The following is a 20,614-nucleotide window of genomic DNA, read 5'->3' on the forward strand; positions in this document are numbered from 1 at the left end:
CTCACCAAGTATGCATGTCATGCAGAAATATGTTTACCTATGCCAAGAATCAGGGAAGCTTTACACAACCGTTGATAGAGCCAGTCTGAAAGCAACACCGAGGGAAGACCAAACCTTGCTAAATCATGGCCACCTCAGCCTCCTGTTGTGCTGTGAACTGCCTGAAGAGTCTCAAACTCATTAGTGCCATTCTCATAAAATTCCATTACCCAGCTTGGACCTACCACCTCCCCAGACAGATAGCGCTGGAAAGCCTATAAGTCAGCTTGCTGGGGGACACATGTGGGGGTACCCACCTCTTCAGCTGGCGTGGTGCTACTGAGTGAAAAATAAATTTAAGATTAACTGAGCCACGAAAAGGCAGGATGAAGGAGTGACTTATTTAGGAAAAGAAGTAGGAAGAGTATTGCACATAGTTCACGTAGATTTTCCTCCTGGGAAGGTTCCATTAAGCCTCAGGAGATGTAACCAGGTTAGATCCACACTGATGGACACTGTAGATGGGATACAGGAGTCCAGCATGGTCTGTGCCATCTTATTGGTAACACTAGTCACGTTCAGAGTTGCGCTGATAGCAACGTGAAGGGATTGACCTTCTCTTCTTACCGACGAAGCCTTCCCCTGGCCTTCTATCCTGTACCGCAACCCCACTGTAAAGACAATACTGTAAATTGAGGACAGTTCTGGCCCCATGACCATTAAATCGTGTTTTCTGTTATCTCTGGGCACCCACCACTGTGGCTACGCAGAGGCGAACAAGAGTTCCTTGGGATGACAGAGGGGTGACGTGCTGCAGCTGCCCAGCCCCTCAGGTTCTCCACAAACAAAGTGGCCACGATGTACGCTGAGTTTCACTGGCCCCAAAGGCACCTACGCTCTTACGTGACAACAACATTTTTGAAACGGCAACCTAGGCACATAAGCCGTTCAGATGCCTTTGAAAATGCTACCTGCAGCCCAGAGCAGGCTACTGCGCGCCCCGCACACCATTGCGTGCATGCGGGGACAGACAGATGTTTACTGAGTCCTCTTTTTCCTTTACGAGCTGCAGAAATTTTAAAGTTGCCTGCTTTCTGCTCTTTTAAAACTACAACATGACTTTTTGCCATCCACTCAGGTGGTCACAAATTGCCGGGGGAGGGGGGAGGGGAAGGTTACAATTATTTTATCTGCTCCCTGTCCCTACAACAACAACAACAACGAGAAGTGCAGGCGGAGCTCAGAGAGCAATGTCTCTCTCTGGTACGGTTCCGTACAATCCTTGTTTTCTTCCTGATACTGGTTACTTCCAGGGACAACACACTTCAGCACATTCTCTGTTGAGTAATTTCAGTGCCCCTGGCCTTGTAACAGCCAAAAAAATCTCCCTTATCAAGCCATAAAACAATTGAGGAAGCTTAGGTTCCTATTTGCTGCTTATCATGTTTTTTAATAATGCTTTATAAGCCTGTTACTACTTGAAATAAGGTTGTTATGGCATAATATAAATTTATCAAAGAAAAGCCTGTAAAGAGATTTCACAACTTCAGAGCATACTTTTCATTAAAAAACGCAACGATGGTGCTTCCTTAAACTCATTTTAGCCTCATACCATTATGAGTTATAGGTAATACTGCTGTTCCCCTGGGAGGTCCAAAATACACTAAATCTCCAAAAACTGGCCACTCCATTTTGGTACCAAGAAAAAGAGTTTTTGGTTTGACTTCAGGTGTTCAAAACTTAAAACAGTAGCTCATTTTTTCTTAAGCATACAAGCAGATACTGCATACTTTGAAAATTATATTCATAAACAGCAATACTCAGAATATTCCACTGTAAACATGTTTCTTATATCAGCGAGGATATCAGAAGTGGATACATTAGGTATGTTGCTACAGCATGACCTGTGTGAAATAGCATCCAGTCCCACAATTTTATGTACAGTAGCAGAGCTCTGATCTTAAAACTCCAATATCTGAATCACACACGTTTCATTTTCAAATTTAAAAAAAAAAAAAAAAAAAAAGGCTTCATTCAGCATCATGGGGAAAAGAAGTCAAAATTTAGTAGAGCCAGAGGCACTTTTCTTACATGTTACATCTAACTGTTGCAAACCTCATGGCATTCAAACAGCATTACCACAAAATCACCGTGTGGTGTCCTGCTCCTACCATGGACAATCCTTTTTGCTGGAAGCCTTTCATGGCCACGAGAATACAAGCAGGTGCGTGTGTATATAAAATCACTCAAGTCCACATCTGCAGAAGCACAGGGGGCAACAATCAGCAGTAACACCAGAACGTCACATCACTGACAAAACAGCCCCCTGTAGCCAAAGTTTTCCTCTTTGCCCTCAGGCCGACAGATCTGCTCTCTTCCCACGTCACCTGGACTTGCAGATGAAGTCTGGTGCCATTTACTGATGTGCTCAAGCACCGCTCATGTCTCAGCGAGCGCCATGAATACCACTGGGAAACGAAGAATCATAGAATCATAGAATGTGTTGGGTTGGAAGGGACCTTTAAAGGTCATCCAGTCCAACCCCCCTGCAGTAAGCAGGGACATCTTCAACTCAATCTGGTTGCTCAGAGCCTCATCCAGCCTGGCCTTGAATGTCTCCAGGGATGGGGCCTCCACCACCTCTCTGGGCAACCTGTTCCAGTGTCTCACCACCCTCATTGTAAAGAACTTCTTCCTAATGTCTAACCTAAACCTGCCCTGCTCTAGTTTAAAACCATTGTCCCTCGTCCTGTAGCTACATGCCCTTGCAAACCGCCCCTCCCCATCCTTCCTGTAGGCCGCCTTCAGGTACTGGAAGGCCGCTATAAGGTCTCCCTGGAGCCTTCTCTTCTCCAGGCTGAACAACCCCAGCTCTCTCAACCTGTCTTTATAGGAGAGGTGCTCCAGCCCTCTCATCATCTTCGTGGCCCTTCTCAAAGAGGGTGTCTCAGTCCCGTGCTCTGCTGACAGCTGCCCCATCACGCCTCTCCCTCGGGCCAAGGGGGCTTTGGCCCGGCGGAGGACAAAGACCATTACCCCTAACTTCTTCCCCAGCTCCTCCAGCAGCTGCCCTCTGCGGGGCATCCGGCAGCCCGACCCCCCTCGGCACCCCGACCCGGCGCCGCCCTCACCTGTGGGGCCACGGGTTCGCGGCCGCCCCGGCGGGCTGGGCACGGGGGGGTCCGCGGCCGCCGCTCCTCCGCCGCCGCCGGGCAGCGATCGCGGGGCGGGTGCCGCCAGCCGCCCCCTCGCCAGTCCCGGCCGCCGCGGCAGACGGAGCCCAGCTGGGAGAGGAGCACGTCCCGCCAGGCCGCCATGCCGCCCGCCCCGCCGATCCTTGCCCCGCTGGCGGAGCGGGCGGGCGGCGCCTCCGCCGGGCGCGGCGGCTCCCGGGGCGCCGGCCTTTACCCCCGGCTTTTTAGTTATTTATTTGCTCGGTTGCTTGGTTGTTTATTTGTTTCTTTTTTTTTCCCCCCCCCAGTATTGGAAGGTGGATGCCGCTGCAAAGCAGCAGGTGAGGTTTTCCGACGCGGGACAGCCGGGTCATTTTTTAGGGTGTTGAGAAAATAAACTCGTGGTTTAAGTTAAGGTTACAGCACTCAAGAGCAACCCAAGGGGAGAAGGTCCAAGAGGAGACCAGCAATTCTTTCTTCAATTATGAAGACTTGAATCACATTTAATTGACACCTTATTGCAAAGCAAAAGGTGAAAAAAAGAAACCGTAACAGGGTTACAGCTCCTGGGCGTGAACAACTCCACCTGCCTACAAGAAAACCAGTGCGTGACCACTGTATTAATTAAAACCTTCGTGAAGTGGTGAAATTTGGATATAAACTCAAACTTTTGAACGCTGAGGTTCTTGATCTTCCTGTTCTGCTTCACATACCTTTTTTATCACTTTTTCCACGCTGACAGAGAAAACCCAAAAGAGGAACCTCAACACCCCTTCAGTCTGCCGCAGGGTTGCCGCCGTTGAACACGCTGAGGACCACAGCCATGGGGCCAAAACAAGCACCTGCAGCGACTATAGCCGGTTGCACCCAATGTGGACTAAGACAGCACACATACGCCATTCTCCCTTTATTGTGAGTTTCACTTTGTTTCCAGTTTCCTCTACTTCCTCCAACTTGTCTCTTAAACCTCACTTTTCTTTAAATCTGCATTTTCTTTTGTCCCAAACTTACCCTCTTCCTATAATCTACTCCAGCCTCTAGTTCTTTGGTATCTCTGCCCTGTCCTCTCATCCGCTTCCTGCCTTTTTTTTTATTTTATTTCACAGGTTTCAGTTGTGCCACTGTATTGCCTGTGAGGTCCAATGTCCGCCCGCCTCTGGATTTTATCTTTCTTTCCCATCCACTACTCTTTCTAGAGGTTTCTCTCATTTTCTGGTCTCTCCGTTTCTAATTTTCCTGCCCAGCCAAGACTCAACTTCCTCCATAGTGCCCAGCTCTCCCTCCTCCTCCACTCCAGGAGAGCCCTGCCTTTGGACCACGCTGTCTCAGTGCAGAAACCCAGGAGCAAAGCCTCTGAGAGCACCAGGCAGAAGGTACTCCCACTGTCAGGTCAAGCACCCAGGCTCAGCGGCACCCCGAAAACCAGTGCAGAAAAGTCTGCTCAGCCCTGGGACATGCCTCAGGGCCTTTTGAAGCATTAGCTGTTAAACTTAGCAGTGGTTTCACAGAAAGTATTCTTTCTAAGACAAGGAGGATAAGAAAACTGCTTCCAGTCTCCTCCCAAATGTAAATTTCTGCTTCTTACACTGATGCTATTTTGTCTTTAGACTTCTTACATAGTAGGCCTTAAAGAAAGTATTACAGCTTCCAATAATAGAATGCACTGCTAGGAATTTTAGCGGGTGATGAACAGCATGTTCATTCTTTCCCTAGTTACACCTTTTTAGATCTTAAATTATTTTCAATTACATTTTCTCAAACAAGTCATCCTGATTCCGCACAGAAACTTCCAGCACAATTTGCTAGTTTCACCATGTTTATAAATGAAAGAAAGAAATGTTCTTTTAGTAATACTTATCAGTCACTGTTACCAGGCCTTTCTTCATATGAATCCGAACCCCATAAGAAACCTGAAACACAGGTATCCCAGCACATGCAGATGCTCTGGACTTTGACTGGAACATAGCTAGGTGTACATATTCCTCTGACTGCAAGCATTTTCTTAATTCCAAATTTCTGCCATTTCTTTCCAAGTTGTGCATCCTCTTTCAGTTATGAGAAACTCTCAGCTTTCCCTGGAATCAAGAGTCGTCATTCGTAATCTAATATGAAGACGTAAAAATCTGTTCTGCAAGGCCATACAAACCAATTCTCATACTGCAAATTCTCGCACCCCAATTCACCAGCACTTCACTGATATGAAAACACATGTGGTGTGTTTTATGACAGCTATTTTAGTAGTTCAAAGTCTACATAACTACCATGTACTTTTCATCCTGTTATTTTTAGAAATCATAACTGCTGAGATGTCATCTCCTGCAGTCCTACTACAGAATATCAATCCTATTTCTACAGACTTACCTTAAGATCAGCGCTGTCTTGCTTGTCCATCCTTTATGCTTCTTTTTTTCTTAAGTCCTATATTCCCAGTGTCTAAGCGGTCACTTCAACAGCAGTGCAGCCAGCTCAATTCTTGGATGCCCGTTAGGAACAACACTTCATACCTCCTGCTTTTCACGTCCTAAGTAAGTGAAATGCAGACATGTCAAAGTATGACTGCATTAATTCTTGCATAACCTTCCATTGTTTTCCAAGTCCAAAAATCTGCTACCAAAAAGCGATCTTAAAGGAGGATAATACACTTAACAGAAACTTTTACCAAAACAGGAATGGCTTTGTTTCTGTTGTGACCATGGAGTGCCTGCAGAGGCACAGCATCCAGATACCCACTCTGTTCACTGGGTTCTGTTAGAGCATACCTCCTATCCAGCAAATATATTAAGATGTTTTTTTCCGTCAACCATGTTTAATCAGGCAGGCTCTATTAAAGGAGTGTCCAGATTTTGGAATGAAAATGCCAGAACTAATCTACATCTTATGCACTGGAGGGAACTCCCAGTTTCATTGTTTCATCATCTACAAACACACTGAAGACACTGAATTTCGTAAGACTATCTACAAACTTTTACCTTTGCCTTAGTGCCCTAGCAGATCTTCAAGAACTGATGAAGCAGCAAAGAGAGGAACAAGGAACGAAACTGCTAAAGACTGCTTCTAGATTTCTCCCCTCGTTCCATATCATCAAGAAATCAGCCTGACACAAGGCTGATTTACCTTTAGCTTCCAACATGAATAACAAAGTCTCATAAATTAGTCCAACACTGAAGGCCAGCAACAGATACACTGAACACACCCTCCTCAGATGATGACTGTTTCAGCTATGCTTCAGCACGCTGTGGAAAGGCACCACAGCAGATTATTTTTCATTACAGCCCACAACTTAAATCTTCCTTTTTACCATGCAGGTTCTGGACTAGAACAGAACAGAATCTTCTGCCTTGGTCTTCCCCTTCAACTTACAGTGCATAGAGGACTCCTGGAGTGAGCTTAAGTCATCCTTTATTGCTTATTTCACAGTATGTGAATATGCAATGATTATTCCAGGTCTGATTGATTGTAGTAAATCTTCCCTCCTGCTGCCCACTGCACGCTGATATTACAGAATCACAGAATCAGAGAATCATAGGGTTGGAAGGGACCTCTGGAGATCACCTAGTCCAACCCCCAGACACTGATATTAGACACTGATCTGCCAACAAAGGTTTTTCCAAGAAGGAGAACACAACTTCTCTCATCACAAATAAACTGATTTTTTGATTGAGGTTAAGGATGACAGAACCCAGGCAGGCACGCATATAAATGTCCATCAGCTACATGATAGATGCACTTCAACAGGAGGCAAGAACAAGGACAGTCTTGAACGCTGAATTACACACAGCCAGGATGCCACGTGTTCCTACAGTGTTTTTTTAATCAGATCGTTCAGTAGTTGTGACAAGTAGTTATTGATATCTGAACATGGCTCAAGATCCTTCAAGATAGTTCAGACATTGTATTTGCATGAAGAATTATTCAAAGTCAAGAGGACTGCAGAATTTATTCTATGAGAAAAATTGGCTTTTTAAAAGTTTTAATTGAAGTCTGTACGCAGCCAGGAATGTAGTGGGGTAGGTTTTGTCAGCTTGATGGTCACAGGCACAAATACCCAAACATCAATTCTGCCGAAATGCATTCTGTAAATACCTTTGAAGTCAGTGCAGACCCAAAGAACAAAATGTTTATTCTCATTACTGCCATGAATAGTTTCTGCGCTTCTAGTGATAGTCCCGTGAAAACCAGCATATACTGCTTCCTCAGGTAGGACACCACTGCCCACGATTGAGAAGTAACATTTCAGATGGTGTCATTGGTCTCTGCTACTCAATTGTCATAATAGAGGTATGGAAATGAGTGAGGAAGGCCTAAGAGGACTCAGTGTAGGAGTGTGTTCTGCAGCTTTAAAACGTAGTAGTCTCCATCTCTTGAGAAGAAACACTTCACGGTGACAGAGAAGCACAATGTACTTTTGTAGGGCAACAATCATGGAGGCAAGCAGGAGGAAAACGCAGGATCGAAGGATAACCCCTTCAGCTGCTCTTCTTACCTCAGTATTAGAGACTCCTCAGATTATATGTGTAGCTAAACAGTAACACCTTAAAAAATTTTCTAAGTTTCTGAGGAGCTTTTCTTGAGTGTTAACACAATCCCTGCTTCTAAGAAGAAAAAGTCTTTAAGGGTTTTGTAGAATAGTCTCAGGGAACACTGTCTCTCTCCAGTTTCCTCTGCCATTCCTTTTATCCCTCAGGCTGGCTAACAGATTTTTCAAATGTGTCATCTTTCAGAGTACTCCTAGAAAACGTGAACTCTGACTGGTCAGCTCCCTGGCCTGGGTCAAATGACAGGCATATGGATTCTTCAATGAGGCTTTCTTCAAATGTGACCCCAGAACTTTCAAATCCTCATGTTAAAACAACTTTCAAAATCTCTTAATTTCTTTCCCACCATTTTCCATACCAGAAACAATACACCCTTCTCACGGGAACCATACAGAAAGTAGAACTGGGGGTTTGGAGGTTTGTGTTACTATTGACACATGCCAAAGGAAATGCTTCAAGCTTTAGAGAAAAGGAGACAAACAAAAAACCTCCTGCTTGAGACTGAAAAAAAAAAACAACAAACCTTATGCATATGACCTCTTTATTTTGAACTAATCTAAAACTGTTTACCTAAAAATTAAACAGGGACGAATGTACAGGGAGTGCTGTGCTTCACAAAGGAAGAAGGAATTCTGTCCTGTAGTGACCCGTGGCTAGAGGCAACAGGAAAACCTGAAGACACTTATTAAGGTGTCAGTCAAGCACCCTGAGCACACGCTGAATTCGTCTGTACAGAAGACTTAATGACAGATTATCCAGTGTAAGAAGATGGGCTGATTCATGCAGAATAGTATTGTCCCAGGCCAGTCTTCCAAAGGCCGGGGGCAGCTTAAGGCACATCCCTGTTCACGTGACGCTGTGCATTTAAGATATAATTGCTGACTGCTCTGCAGGCAAGTCCAAAACACTTGGCCGTTTGGTTTCTGGGGCTGTGCTGGCAATTGTGGATTTTGGGCAAGGGCTCCTCATGCGGCACAGCCTGATGGCAAGGCCACGGCACAAGAGGCGAGTGACCATACAGATTCACCCTATGAGCTGGATCTGCTCTTCAGGGCATGGCTTTGACCAGTCCCCACTGAAAGCAGCAGGCAGTCAATGGCAGGCAGAAACCCCACAGAAAAATACTGAGATGCGAGTGTGAGCTAGGCAGGGTGCTGTTGTGATTATTTATTACTGCTTCCAGGCTGTGTTTTGAGGACCTATCACATAGTACATGACAGAAACACACCACATCGTGAACCTTCAAACTGATTAACTTGGCTGTTTGTTGCTGGCTGGTTAAGTTTCACCTTTAGGTACCTAGATTTCTAAGAAGAAAGCAAAGTAAATTAAAGCTTACTTCTATTCAGCAAATAAGAATTTTATTTTGGATTTCTCCTCTGGGCCAATCATCCCATTCAAAAACAACATTCTTCTGCTATGACCCAGTGCCTTAGCCTTTACACAACTTTTATACCAATGCATTTGCTAATTGCTATATTGTGTTTTTAAATGGTAGCTTTTAACATAACAGTGATCAGTACTGGCAACTTAAATCGTTCTCTAAAATACTGACCTCAAATGAAAACACCTTATGTATTTTTTCTTTCTGAGGAAAAACTGACCAGCCTAGGAAAGGAAATGAGTTTGGTTGCATCCCTGGATCAAAGTGGTATATGTGATTATTTTTTTGAAAATGTATTATGTGATCAGATAGACCTTTTTTTTTTTTAAGAAAACACACTAAAAATACTGTTAATTGTTTCCTTGACTACTTGAGTTTTAAGATAAAAAACAAGGACCTGCTCTTGCAAACAGAGTTACTGCGCATTACTGTGGGCTGTCCTGAAAGCATGAAAAGAAGCACACCGCATTTAGAGAAACTCCAAGTCAGAATACTGCAACTCAAAAAAATCAAATTCCACTGCTTTAACCTGTAGTACAACAGTACCACTGAAATACAGACACCTTCAAAATCATATCTTGAAAAGGCAAAGTGTTTCTAATTTTCCATACTGAAAAGGAAAATCTAATACTGCACTTCTATCACTCTTCTAAGTCAACGATGGACACTGGTAATTGCTATACAACGTGGTCTAAGGAATTTGAGTAAGAGCATTTTGATTGATGAACTCATTATTGCAATGACTGGTCTCGTAAATTAGCAATTCTGGCCTCAGAATAATTCAAGACCACCCAAACAAAGATAAACTGTGAATCCCAAAAGGGTTTGAGATTGGAATAGTTAGCACTGACAAATCCAGGGTATTCACAGACAAGCTGCATGATATAAATGGGGGAGAAAGGAATGCATTAAAATGCGGGTACCAGAATCTGTCTCATGGCTCAAAATAATGAGAAATAAAGATAACGGGGAGCCTCTTGTACCTTTTATGCTATTTGTCGGCATAAAAGCAAGTAGGCACTCTCAGTACCTATTTGTTTGACTCACTGACCAAGCTGTATCCTTAAAGCACTTTGGGCATATGTGCATTGTATGTATGGACTCTGAGAAGAAAAACCCCAAACATATTGGGCATCAAAACCATCATAATTTCTCTCTGAAGCCTTGCCATGTCATGGAAATTAAGGCATTTTGATATTTACACTCCAGGTTTGATAATACTATTAATATCCATAGTATAAATACTTTTTGCTTGTTAGCCATACCTTTCCCTCTCATATCATACTACATTTCACAATCACACTTTAGAATTATTTTTATGGCTTCAATTTAAACAGTGAAAAGCTGTCTTTGGTGTCTCTGTATTTGCACATTACACATTTGGAAATACAGAGGTTTGCCTGAAGTAGATTTTCCTCTTTTCAATCACAGGTTTCTCCAATTCCTAAATGGTAAAAACAGAAAAACTATTGAGGGATACACAGATGCAACATGCTGTGCTTATTTGATAAAAAAAAAACAACATTGCAGTTTACAATTCCAATCATGAAACAGTAGGATTTTGGTAGCTTACTTTATGCCAAAGTAGTTCTTACATAATAATTGCCTTTTATGCAATCGGAAGAAAAATTGGTTTTTTAGAATGCCAGGAAGTAAAAGAAACTGAAAGCAATTTTCACAGTCTGCAAGTTGAAGCATCAAAAGGAGATATCCACAATACAGCATGAGGCTTCAGAGAGAGGATATTTGACATTTAGAGCAGATACAGTGGAATGAATTATCATGTGTTCCAATTTAATTAGAAAAGCACTGTGCACTGCTCAAATGAGGGACATGACAAAATTCACCTATGTAAGAGAAGAGTGGACAGACGTGGCTCACTTCCATTCATAGCTCTGCATGAAAAAAAACTTTGCTCTGGCTTTCACTTCATTGAGGATAGTACAATGCTATTTTTGCTTACTTTTCTCTCTCTCATACTTGGTAAACCATTTATTTCATCATATTCCAATCCAAACATGAACTCTCTGGGTATTCATATAAGAATACTGGTAAAAATTGTAATGTTTAGCCTGTCCATATCCCTTCTTTCAAAATTCACTATTATAATAGAAGAAAAAACAAACCCAGGAAAACTAGCATCCACCACAATCATTCTTAAATGCAAAATAAAATTAGAAACAAAAATTGACTTTGTCTCCATCCTCCTTTCACAATTTTTCCCCTGGGAATGTTAACATATAAATAATAAGAAAACTATTTTTTCCTTCAGCAGTGAAAAAGTTACAATCTGTATGGCTTTAAGAAAAGAAAAAACAATTATTTTTAAGCCCTTAGAAGTGACTAAGAAGTCATGAATGCCGTTTTTTTGACCAAGAGCCTTTAAAACATACTTATTAATAACCAACGACTTCACTTGAAAATGAAGTATCAATAATTAAAATTTACTGTTTGCTGCATTAACATCAAATTCTCTAATACAAGAAGTTTTAAATAGGAATTTTCAGTAAGCAACCTTTTAATAAGACTACTTAAAAAAAACTATTTGAAATTTCCTCATACATTTCTAATATACTGTTACCTATATGCCAACATTTAAACACTACTTCATGAGTTAGTTTCTCAGGAATTAGCACTTACCTTTTTCTTCCCCATATTTAAGAAGTACATTTCAAGTAGCCTTCAACCACCGACCAAGGTTTCCATCCAACATACAGTCCGATAAAGCTTGCTTTCCAGTTGTAACTGATGGAAACAGTGCTGAGCAGTGACAATGAATTCCCATGTGTTAAATTGGTAACTTTTTTCTTTTTTTTTGGCAGGGGGAAGAGAGAAACAAGAGGTGAACCAAAAATTCTTCACAAAACGTTTTTACTCCAATTATGCTGAAGATCTCATGTCACCTTTTAATCAGGAACTTGTGACTTGATCTGCCTTTATTTATGTATCACGGTAAGGAAATGATTAACATTCATGATGTCACTACTCAAATTTTCAGTAGCAGTTCAGAATAAAAGCACGCTCAAAACATTTTCCAGATTCACTGTAGTTTACCGGTTTACCGTGTATGTGTATTGCCACCTAGAGAGTCAAGGTTATAACTGTAGGCATGGAAATAATTAAGCCAGCCCAAGCACACTAGCTATTTTGACACGCTTCTTTGACCATAAGCTTTGCTATACCAAACAATTAGCCCATGCAGTCGAACATCTCCTATTGCAACTGCCATCAGCTACTTTCACATAAATAAATGTGAATTCCCCACAACAAATCCGCCATAAACAGATCTAGCTGCCGAATGCTGGACAGCAATTACCTTTGGTGCCACCTGGAAACATACATTTGCACTCTTCTTATTTTCAACATGAACGATCCTGTGGATTTTGCAACTACCTTGATAGATAAGTGTGTACTTTTTTAACGTCCATCAAATTACTGACTTTGCCAACAGGAAAAAACATCAAGCAGTAACAGTCAAAACAGTGAAAAACCCTAATAAATTTACTGTTGATCACCATATTCACAGTGTTGTATATGTTGCTGTGCTGAAGATGGAGCCAATGCTGAAAATATTACTTCATGTCATTGCTCTGTTGGCTAACTATGCCTGCGCTCAGTTGCTACGCTACCTCATCATCACCTGTCTTCCATTCCCCACTTTCTTCTTTCTAATTTCTTTCTACCACAGTTTACTTACCCAACACATGGTCATTAATGCAGCCTGTTTTTCATAATAGTTCTTCACTTTCCTGATTTGAGGAAGCTTTAGGTTTCTCCTGGAGGCTTACCTATCTTAGGAACCATAAACATAGTACAGGCCTTCCATAAACACAAATCAGAACATGTAAAACAGGCTTTAAGTTTAGAATGAGACAGGAAATTTACAAAGGCCGGCACGCTGATAATATTACTTTGCTGTTTATATCTGCTCTGAAACGTATTTACCTCCAGCATTTCACTTCTCATTAGAATGCCCATACCTTTACTGTCCTCCTTCCAGATACAATACCCTTACCAACCTGGGTTGGTATCTGGGTAGTATCTAGATGATCTCTGTGGTGACACTGTACATTTTCTTACTCCTTTGACAGTGGTTCTTCCTGTCACTTCCGGAACATTTTAGGCAAATGAGAGAAACATTTTAGACAAAAGCAAACACCCAATTACCTAGAGAGAGTATAAACAATTTTTTTTTCTGAAAGTTTAAGAACATATCAAATGAAGATCATCAGTTGGTAGGTATTATGCTACTCCTGAGTTGAGTAAAATTTGTGCCAACATTTTGTTATTTCAAAAGAACATTTTCTTCTCACTGGATATGAATGCACATGCAAATTAAAACATCTTTAGTTTACTTATAGTTTATGCACAGCCCTTGAACAAGAGCTCTCTAGAAAAATGGAATCAGAAGTCAAGACCAGTGTTTTGGTAGCCCACAGGGTCACATGGTATACAGAGACACCAGACACTGCGCAATGACATGTCTTGATCACACCTTCTGACAGCTCTAATGCTAAGTTTATGTAACCCATCATTACTCCCCTTACCTTGCCCAGCCTTTTGTATAACCCAAACTCTCAGACCCATTACAGAAAGTTTTCCAAGGCTTTTAAATTTGCCTCTATTTGCAAACAGATGAATGGAAAAAATTAATCAGCTCAGCAAACACTCTGAAAGTAGCCTTAACATTCCAGCCCATAACCCAAAGCCCACGACTGGAACAAGCTAAGAGGAAAGTGCTTGCCTACAGCATAATTGCAAATAAAGTAAACATACGGCCTACAACATAGCGCAAGCTTGATTTGTTTTAAAGAACTTTTTTATTTTGTATGGAAAAGCTCAAATATATATTTTAAATACATTAATAAAACCTCTTCTGTCCTTTGAATATAATGGAAAGGAGAGAGATTTTAACACTAAAATGCACTCTGTAGCTAGGACGCACCTACCGTGTACAAAGCTACAAGAAGATTTTAAGTGACTAAAGTATGTCTGCAAAAATATAAGCTAATAACACAAAATACTGGATCCTGAGAATACTGGATGGTATGAAATATTACAAAACCCACAAATATAGGAATGCATATACTAGCTAGGGTAAAAAAACAACAACAACAAACCCCAAAAGAAACACCTCAACAAATTAATAAATATAATTCCTTACCAATTTATTTTTGGTTATAGTAAACATGAAATAGCAGTTGCATTCTTGCCAGAAAAGGAGTGTGCTTTTAAAAACAGTTGTAAAGTACTTCCTAAGACAAGCTGACGTACTTGAAATTTAAAAATCTAATTTAAAATGTGTGAGAAAAATAAATATTGTTTAAACATGTATCTAGCTAATCTGACTGCTGGTAGAAGCATATGTAAACAAGCACCACAAAATGCTTGAGTCACTAAGCCACTTCCTTTCTTCTGTGGGTAGTAAGAGACACTAGCAATCTAAACAAATAACCAATTAACAAATACAGATACCTTACAGCAGAAATAACTGAAAAAAAGTTTCCAAATGTTTACTAAGAAGACTGACAAGCTAACTAGTTTAAGCAAAAAGCCCTAATAAAACGACAAAGTCATAGAAGCAACAATCTTAAGACATAAAGTCAGGAACTTCACACAGTAAGAGTCCCAAAGTTTTCAAATACACACAGCCAAAACTTTATTGTCCTTAGCAAATACATTACTAAAAAAAATAAAATTCACAAGTTGCCTTCTTCAATGATGATTCCAGCAAAAATACAGTGTTTGCTATCCTTAAAGACAAATCAAATCTGCAAAGTCTGACAGTCTGCCCATACAACTTCAGGCTATTATTAAAGACAAGTATTTCTAATTGTACTTCAGCTTGTAAATAAGTTACAGAAGACAAGCATTAAGTTTGTATTTTTCATGAAAAAGAAAAACCCAAACACTAAATCAATGAAAATTTGAAAAAAATTACTTGAAAAGATTTGAAAAAAAAATACGTTTGCAAGATCCATAGTCTCTGTAAAAACTACATCTCAGTCAGTCATGTTTGAAAAAGCCTATGTGGTAATCTTGCATTAACTTTTCTTGACACATCTGCACACACCTGCCATTTCGATGCTACCGACTGGTTCAGAGCTAACATCACAAAGAATAGCATTAACTCGAGAATGGACCAAAAACCTGAAAGCTGGGTGCCCACTACTTTGGATAATGTGAAAGGAGAAGGTGAAAATACTTTTTTGCAAGGAAAATGAGAAAAACTTTTAAAACAGTGGCAGTTTACAGAAAAAAATATCCCCTTTTCCTTCCTCCTCCCTGACACACTTGGTTTTGGTTTGCATAGAAAAGGGAATGTTTTGTCTGGTTTTGGTAGGCTCTTATTTTTTGGTTTAGCTATTACACAGAAAAAACACATTAAAAATCACTACAGTCTGTGTGCTTTATGATAAATTCACATAAGAAATATTTCAGGTACCACAGTTACATCTTTTTGTTCAGGACAGGCAAAATGACTTTCCATTTCCTTTCAACAACATGTAACAAATCCACCCATTTCTTTTAATTGCATCCCAAAGTTCTAATTTTCTGTAGTCTTCTTTTAGCCTGCCTCCATGTGTTCAAGCATTCTTGCTTGACATCATAGCCTCGTCCACACTGTACACCTCCAGACAGCTTACTATTAAGTACCTAATAGCGATTATTCCATCCACTTAAGACAACTCAGATTTGCTTTTGCAGACTAACATAACATTGTTTCTTCAAGAATGCAGAAGCATGCTTATTCTTCTCCCAAGAAGAACAACCTGAATGCAAATGGAAACAAGTTTCCTGTGAGTAGATGTACAACTATGAAACAACTGATCAGGTCTCCATTTCAGTCTCCATGGTATCAGTCCTTGAAGGAGTTTTATTAGCTTCTGGTGGAGTCTCTCCATCTAGGTTCTGAATATCAGACAAATCAAGAGTAGGCAAAGGTGCTCTCCAATACAGGAATGAGTTATACTGACAGAATTCTTCTTCTTGCTATGAAAAAGACAAACAAACAAAAAGGCAACAAAACATTACTGTATATCACAACAGTACAAAATAATAAAAACAAACTTTTATATAAGAAACTGAAACAAGGAAGAGTTACTCAGCTGTTGCACATTAATGGTTCTTATAATTTTATACAGAAAATATATAAGCTATTTCTAAGGAAAACACCACAGAAAATCTCAACCACATGATAATTTACTTTTGTCTTTTCAAATATTCTTGCAGAGGACTACTGTACAACATCTGGGAAATATTCCATAACTCCACAAATTTCTTCAACTTGCAATCTATTGCACAGAACAATACTGTAAAACTTGTGCAACTATTGGACTTTGCATACAAAAACTGTTCACTGCTTTTTCTTCTCAAAATGGTACACAAATTTAATGTATGTTTAGAAGCTGGTATTCAGAAGAATGTATTTAGCTATTTTACATCAACTCAGAGGATGATATTTGCAGGAAAAGTAAAGCATTGAGTAATGTTTCTACCACATTCTGCTGCTTCTTTTCTGTATCTACATTTTGTACTCGAGTATACATGACAAAAATTAAGACCTCTTCTAGGGGCAGGAAGGGGAAAATTTAAGAACTAGTAAGTTGTAGAAGAAAAACCTTGGAGGAACACATACTTATGTACTACTTCAATATGGCACCACAATTTAATTTATTTTTTTTTTTAAATCTCTGTTAGAAAACACACTGTTTGTTTATAATCACATGTTGTGGTTATAAACAGTAGCCAACTGTGCATATTTCTATGGACATGATACACATAAGAAGAGGTATTCTCAAGTCATTCCTTAGGTCTTGAGCATATACTTTCTTCTGGTATGTAAAAATATTGAATGCTGCCACAAACCTCAAATAATGCATTTCCATATAATATTGGTTTGCATTTTTCCTAACATACAATCAGAATTTTTAAATATTTTACTTTAATGTCTCAGCTGTAACAAGTGCTGAACAGAAGTGTTTTTAACAAATGAACTGGTATAACTGTTTTGAAATGGCTCTTGAAAAATTTCATGCTTTGTCTGCTGGCTCTACAACAGAATAAAAAAATGTAATGTTCAAAAAATCACAATAAGTATCATCCATAAAGCCTCTCAGTTACTGGAAAAATTATGCTTTCCCACTCTGCCCAAAAAAGAGAAGTACATAAATTCACCATACTTTCCATTTAAAGAATACATTTTTCTATTTGTTACCACACAAACCTCTCATGAACTACAATTTGTTGTAGTAGGTAGCCTGGTTATACTACAAAAACCCTGTATATCACGATTTTGTGATAATTAAGAAAGGCATGAAAGGTGTAGACATTTCATAGCAGCAAGATAGCTGCCTGTCTATAGAGTATTACTAATGTGAATTTGCTCACTAGGAAAAGATCATCTTCAGGAAAAATTAAAGAACCAAAGCTAGCATTAATGGAAATCAAGACCAAAACCAATTAAATAATATAGTGCCACAGCAACAGAAGGATTGATTATATGGAAACTGGAAGAAATCCAAACTATAAGTAGTTGCACATATTTGCATAAATATTCTTGTAAACTGAAATTTTTGTACTGCACAGCATTAATAACAGAGTGCAAAAGAGAAAGGAAGATTTTCCAGCCTGTGGAACCACCGATGCAGCGTCACTCACACAGAACTGTGCAGGGCAGGTGGCTAACAAATTCTTTGGAAAAAGTCTCCAGCAATGGAGTTTCAGAAACTGTCAGACACCCTTACAAATTCTTCCTGTGTTTCATCTGAACTACCCTTATATTTCAGTAAGTTACTGCTCACAGTGTGATACCTAAGTACTTGAAGTCAGAACACCCCTGTGCTAGGTGCTTTGTATGCACAGAGTAAATGAGAGCATTCTTGTTTCAAAGAGATTATAATCTAAAACTTCATAACCACAAAAATAAGCATACTCTTAATTTTAGTTATTTATTTAGACTCTTAAATAGTCTTAATTAAGACTGCATACAGGATTAATCTCAAGAGCATTCAAGTCTCCAGAAGAGCAGTACTGCAGTTTATTGGTACCTCCCAATAAACTGGGGGCATAAAAGACAGAAGCAAACGCTAAACATTCATATATAAAATGCAAAATAAAACATCAAATATTCACATTCACCTAAGTATCTTTCAAAACAAGTTTTCAGAAGAAATTCTAGCAAGGTAGGTACAGCTCAGATTTTGTGGATGAAGGTGTTTAATTTCTAAGGAGTTAATTTTCCAATTCTAGCAAATAAAACTCAAATAATATTTCCTGTCAACGGTAATATAATTAGAATTGCTCATAACTTTAACAAAAACACTATGAAATTTAAGTGTCCTGATCGTGATAACTAGTGTAATGAACTACACAATCCACAAAAGAGGAAAGAATAATCCCAACCTACAGCTGTATTTTCCAAAAGGTGCAGAAATCATCATCAGAAATATCCTTGTGAAAGACTTAAAATATACAGGTAGAACACACAAAAGATGGAAGAAACACCTCTTGTCTGCTTTATTTTACAGCAAAAAATATATTTTTTATACAATACTGTACTTCAGAAATCAACCTGTGAAAAATACAGTCTTACAAAAATATTTTATACAGAGAAATATTCTTTACTGTTTGGAAATCTAGGGGGCTTTTTTTTGCCTTCCTACCACTGGTAAACCTTACAAAACTATGCCTAATAACCCTACAGATAAGTAAAGAATTCAGCATCATATTCGTGATGGAGTTCCATAGAGGTCTGCTCAATTTGTTTAATTTGCTTTGCTTCAGAAGATGCTTGTTCTCTCTTCAAAAATGAAAGATGTGACTATGTTTAAAAGGTGCTGCCTAAAAAGCATGTGAAATTTTCATAGGACATAGAATTTTTTCCTCAATTCTTTTATGCCTTAATTCTACCATCCATCACAGGAAAAAACCAAAACAAATCAACCAGCCAAACACCAAAAAAACCCACCAAAAGGCAAAGCCTGAAAAAGAAAAGCCACAATGTTCTTTACAGATCATAAATGCATGTTACACCATCAAAGGTCCCAATTTTTCAAAACCGGAGAGTCTAAAACCGGAGTTCAAAATCCATCTGACCTGATTAGACCTTCTGCAACTCCCACATCACTGGATCAAATATTTCAGTATCACTTAAAAGGTCCAGGTGGGAGGAAAGGTGAGTTTACATATTTCAAACTTATAGGCAAGCACGAAATTAGACCTAGCATTTTATTTTTGCAAAACTAAAACTTTTTCAGCATCATATTTTGTTTTCTGGCCTACTGTATAAAATGTGATCAAGGCCAGGGAGAAGAATGTACATTTTTCAAAGTTAACCAGAAACGTCAGAAGTCAACTGCGCATTTGTATATATCCTGATCATTAAATAACTGATCCTCTTCTCCTGACCGCTGCCTTCGCTTTCGTTCCTATCACTGCTAAATGCCCATCCCAAACAAAAAGAAAGAAAATGGCCAGATGTTGTAGTAAGCCTGAGCTGCAGTCTCAAACAACAGAGATTATAAAAATACTATAAAATCTACAAGATACATATATATATTAGATATTTAAATATATTTTTATATATCGATATATAAAAATACATGTTATCTATAATATATAATAAAAAGGAACTCTTCAAGCTTCCACCACGCTTTTGGATGGGGGATGTCGCTGAATACAGACTTAACTAAGGTGAACTCCAGATAGGCTGTTTGCCATCAGTTTTTCTACAGGGAGGGAAGGGAAAAAGCTAGACGCGTTACTTCTTTTGCTTCGGGAGATGAAAAGAAGAATATATAATAGCTTTTAAGAGGCCCACAACCGATCAACACCGGGAGGAAGGGCTGGGCTGCGGGGCGCCGAGGGCTGTGCTGTGCCCCGCCAAGGCCGGGGGACTGCGCTGCCCGCCCGTTCCGCGCCCATGCCGGCCCTCCTGGGTGACACCCGCGCCCCGGCGCAGCGGGCTGAAGTGGCCGCCGCACGGTAACGCCTCAGCGGCCACCGACACCGCCCACGACTTTCTCTCCCCGGCGGCAAGCAGCTCGGGCCCGCCCACCGCAGCATCCTCCCCACCAGGCCTCTCCCGCCGCCCCGGCCCCGCACCATTACCTCAGCGGCGGCGGCCCGCTCTTTTCCCCGGCCACCGGCGCATCCCTCCGCCGCCCGCTCGTCCTGGGGCGCCGCGGACCCGCCGCGCCGCCGCCGCCTGTCCGCCGCGTCCCCCTGCTCTCCGCGGGGGCCGCTCCCCCGCAGCCCGGGCCGCTTGCCCGGCGGCGCCTCAGCCTCCTCCAGCTTCCGCTTCGGGGCGGCGGGGCGTGCGCTCGCCTCTTCGCCCCGGGGGCGCCGCTCGGGCGCGGCCGCGCGGGGCGGGGGCGGCGGCTCGCGCAGGAGCCGTTTGACGGGCACGTGACACAGTAACGGCTCCGCGCGCCGCTTGGCCATGAGGGGGGCCCCGAGCGCCGGCGGCTCGGCGGAGCGCGCGCGTCCCACCCCCCCCGCGCACCGCTGCAGGCCGCGCCGCCGCGCGGGGGCAGGGCGCG

At 41.0% G+C, this 20,614-nt stretch overlaps 1 protein-coding gene across 1 annotated transcript; it reads right to left on the reverse strand.

Annotated features, from left to right (window-relative positions):
• Positions 1-14,222: 14,222 nt before the first annotated feature.
• Positions 14,223-20,595, reverse strand: CZH9orf40 (chromosome Z C9orf40 homolog). The gene is made up of 2 exons (XM_074570582.1): positions 20,184-20,595; positions 14,223-16,064 (listed from the first exon to the last, which is right to left on the reverse strand). The coding sequence occupies exons 1-2, from the start codon at positions 20,514-20,516 to the stop codon at positions 15,903-15,905; spliced, it is 495 nt and encodes a 164-aa protein (XP_074426683.1). The 5' UTR covers positions 20,517-20,595; the 3' UTR covers positions 14,223-15,902.
• Positions 20,596-20,614: the final 19 nt, after the last annotated feature.

This window comes from Larus michahellis, chromosome Z, assembly GCF_964199755.1.
Source record: "Larus michahellis chromosome Z, bLarMic1.1, whole genome shotgun sequence".
NCBI classification, from domain to species: domain Eukaryota; kingdom Metazoa; phylum Chordata; class Aves; order Charadriiformes; family Laridae; genus Larus; species Larus michahellis.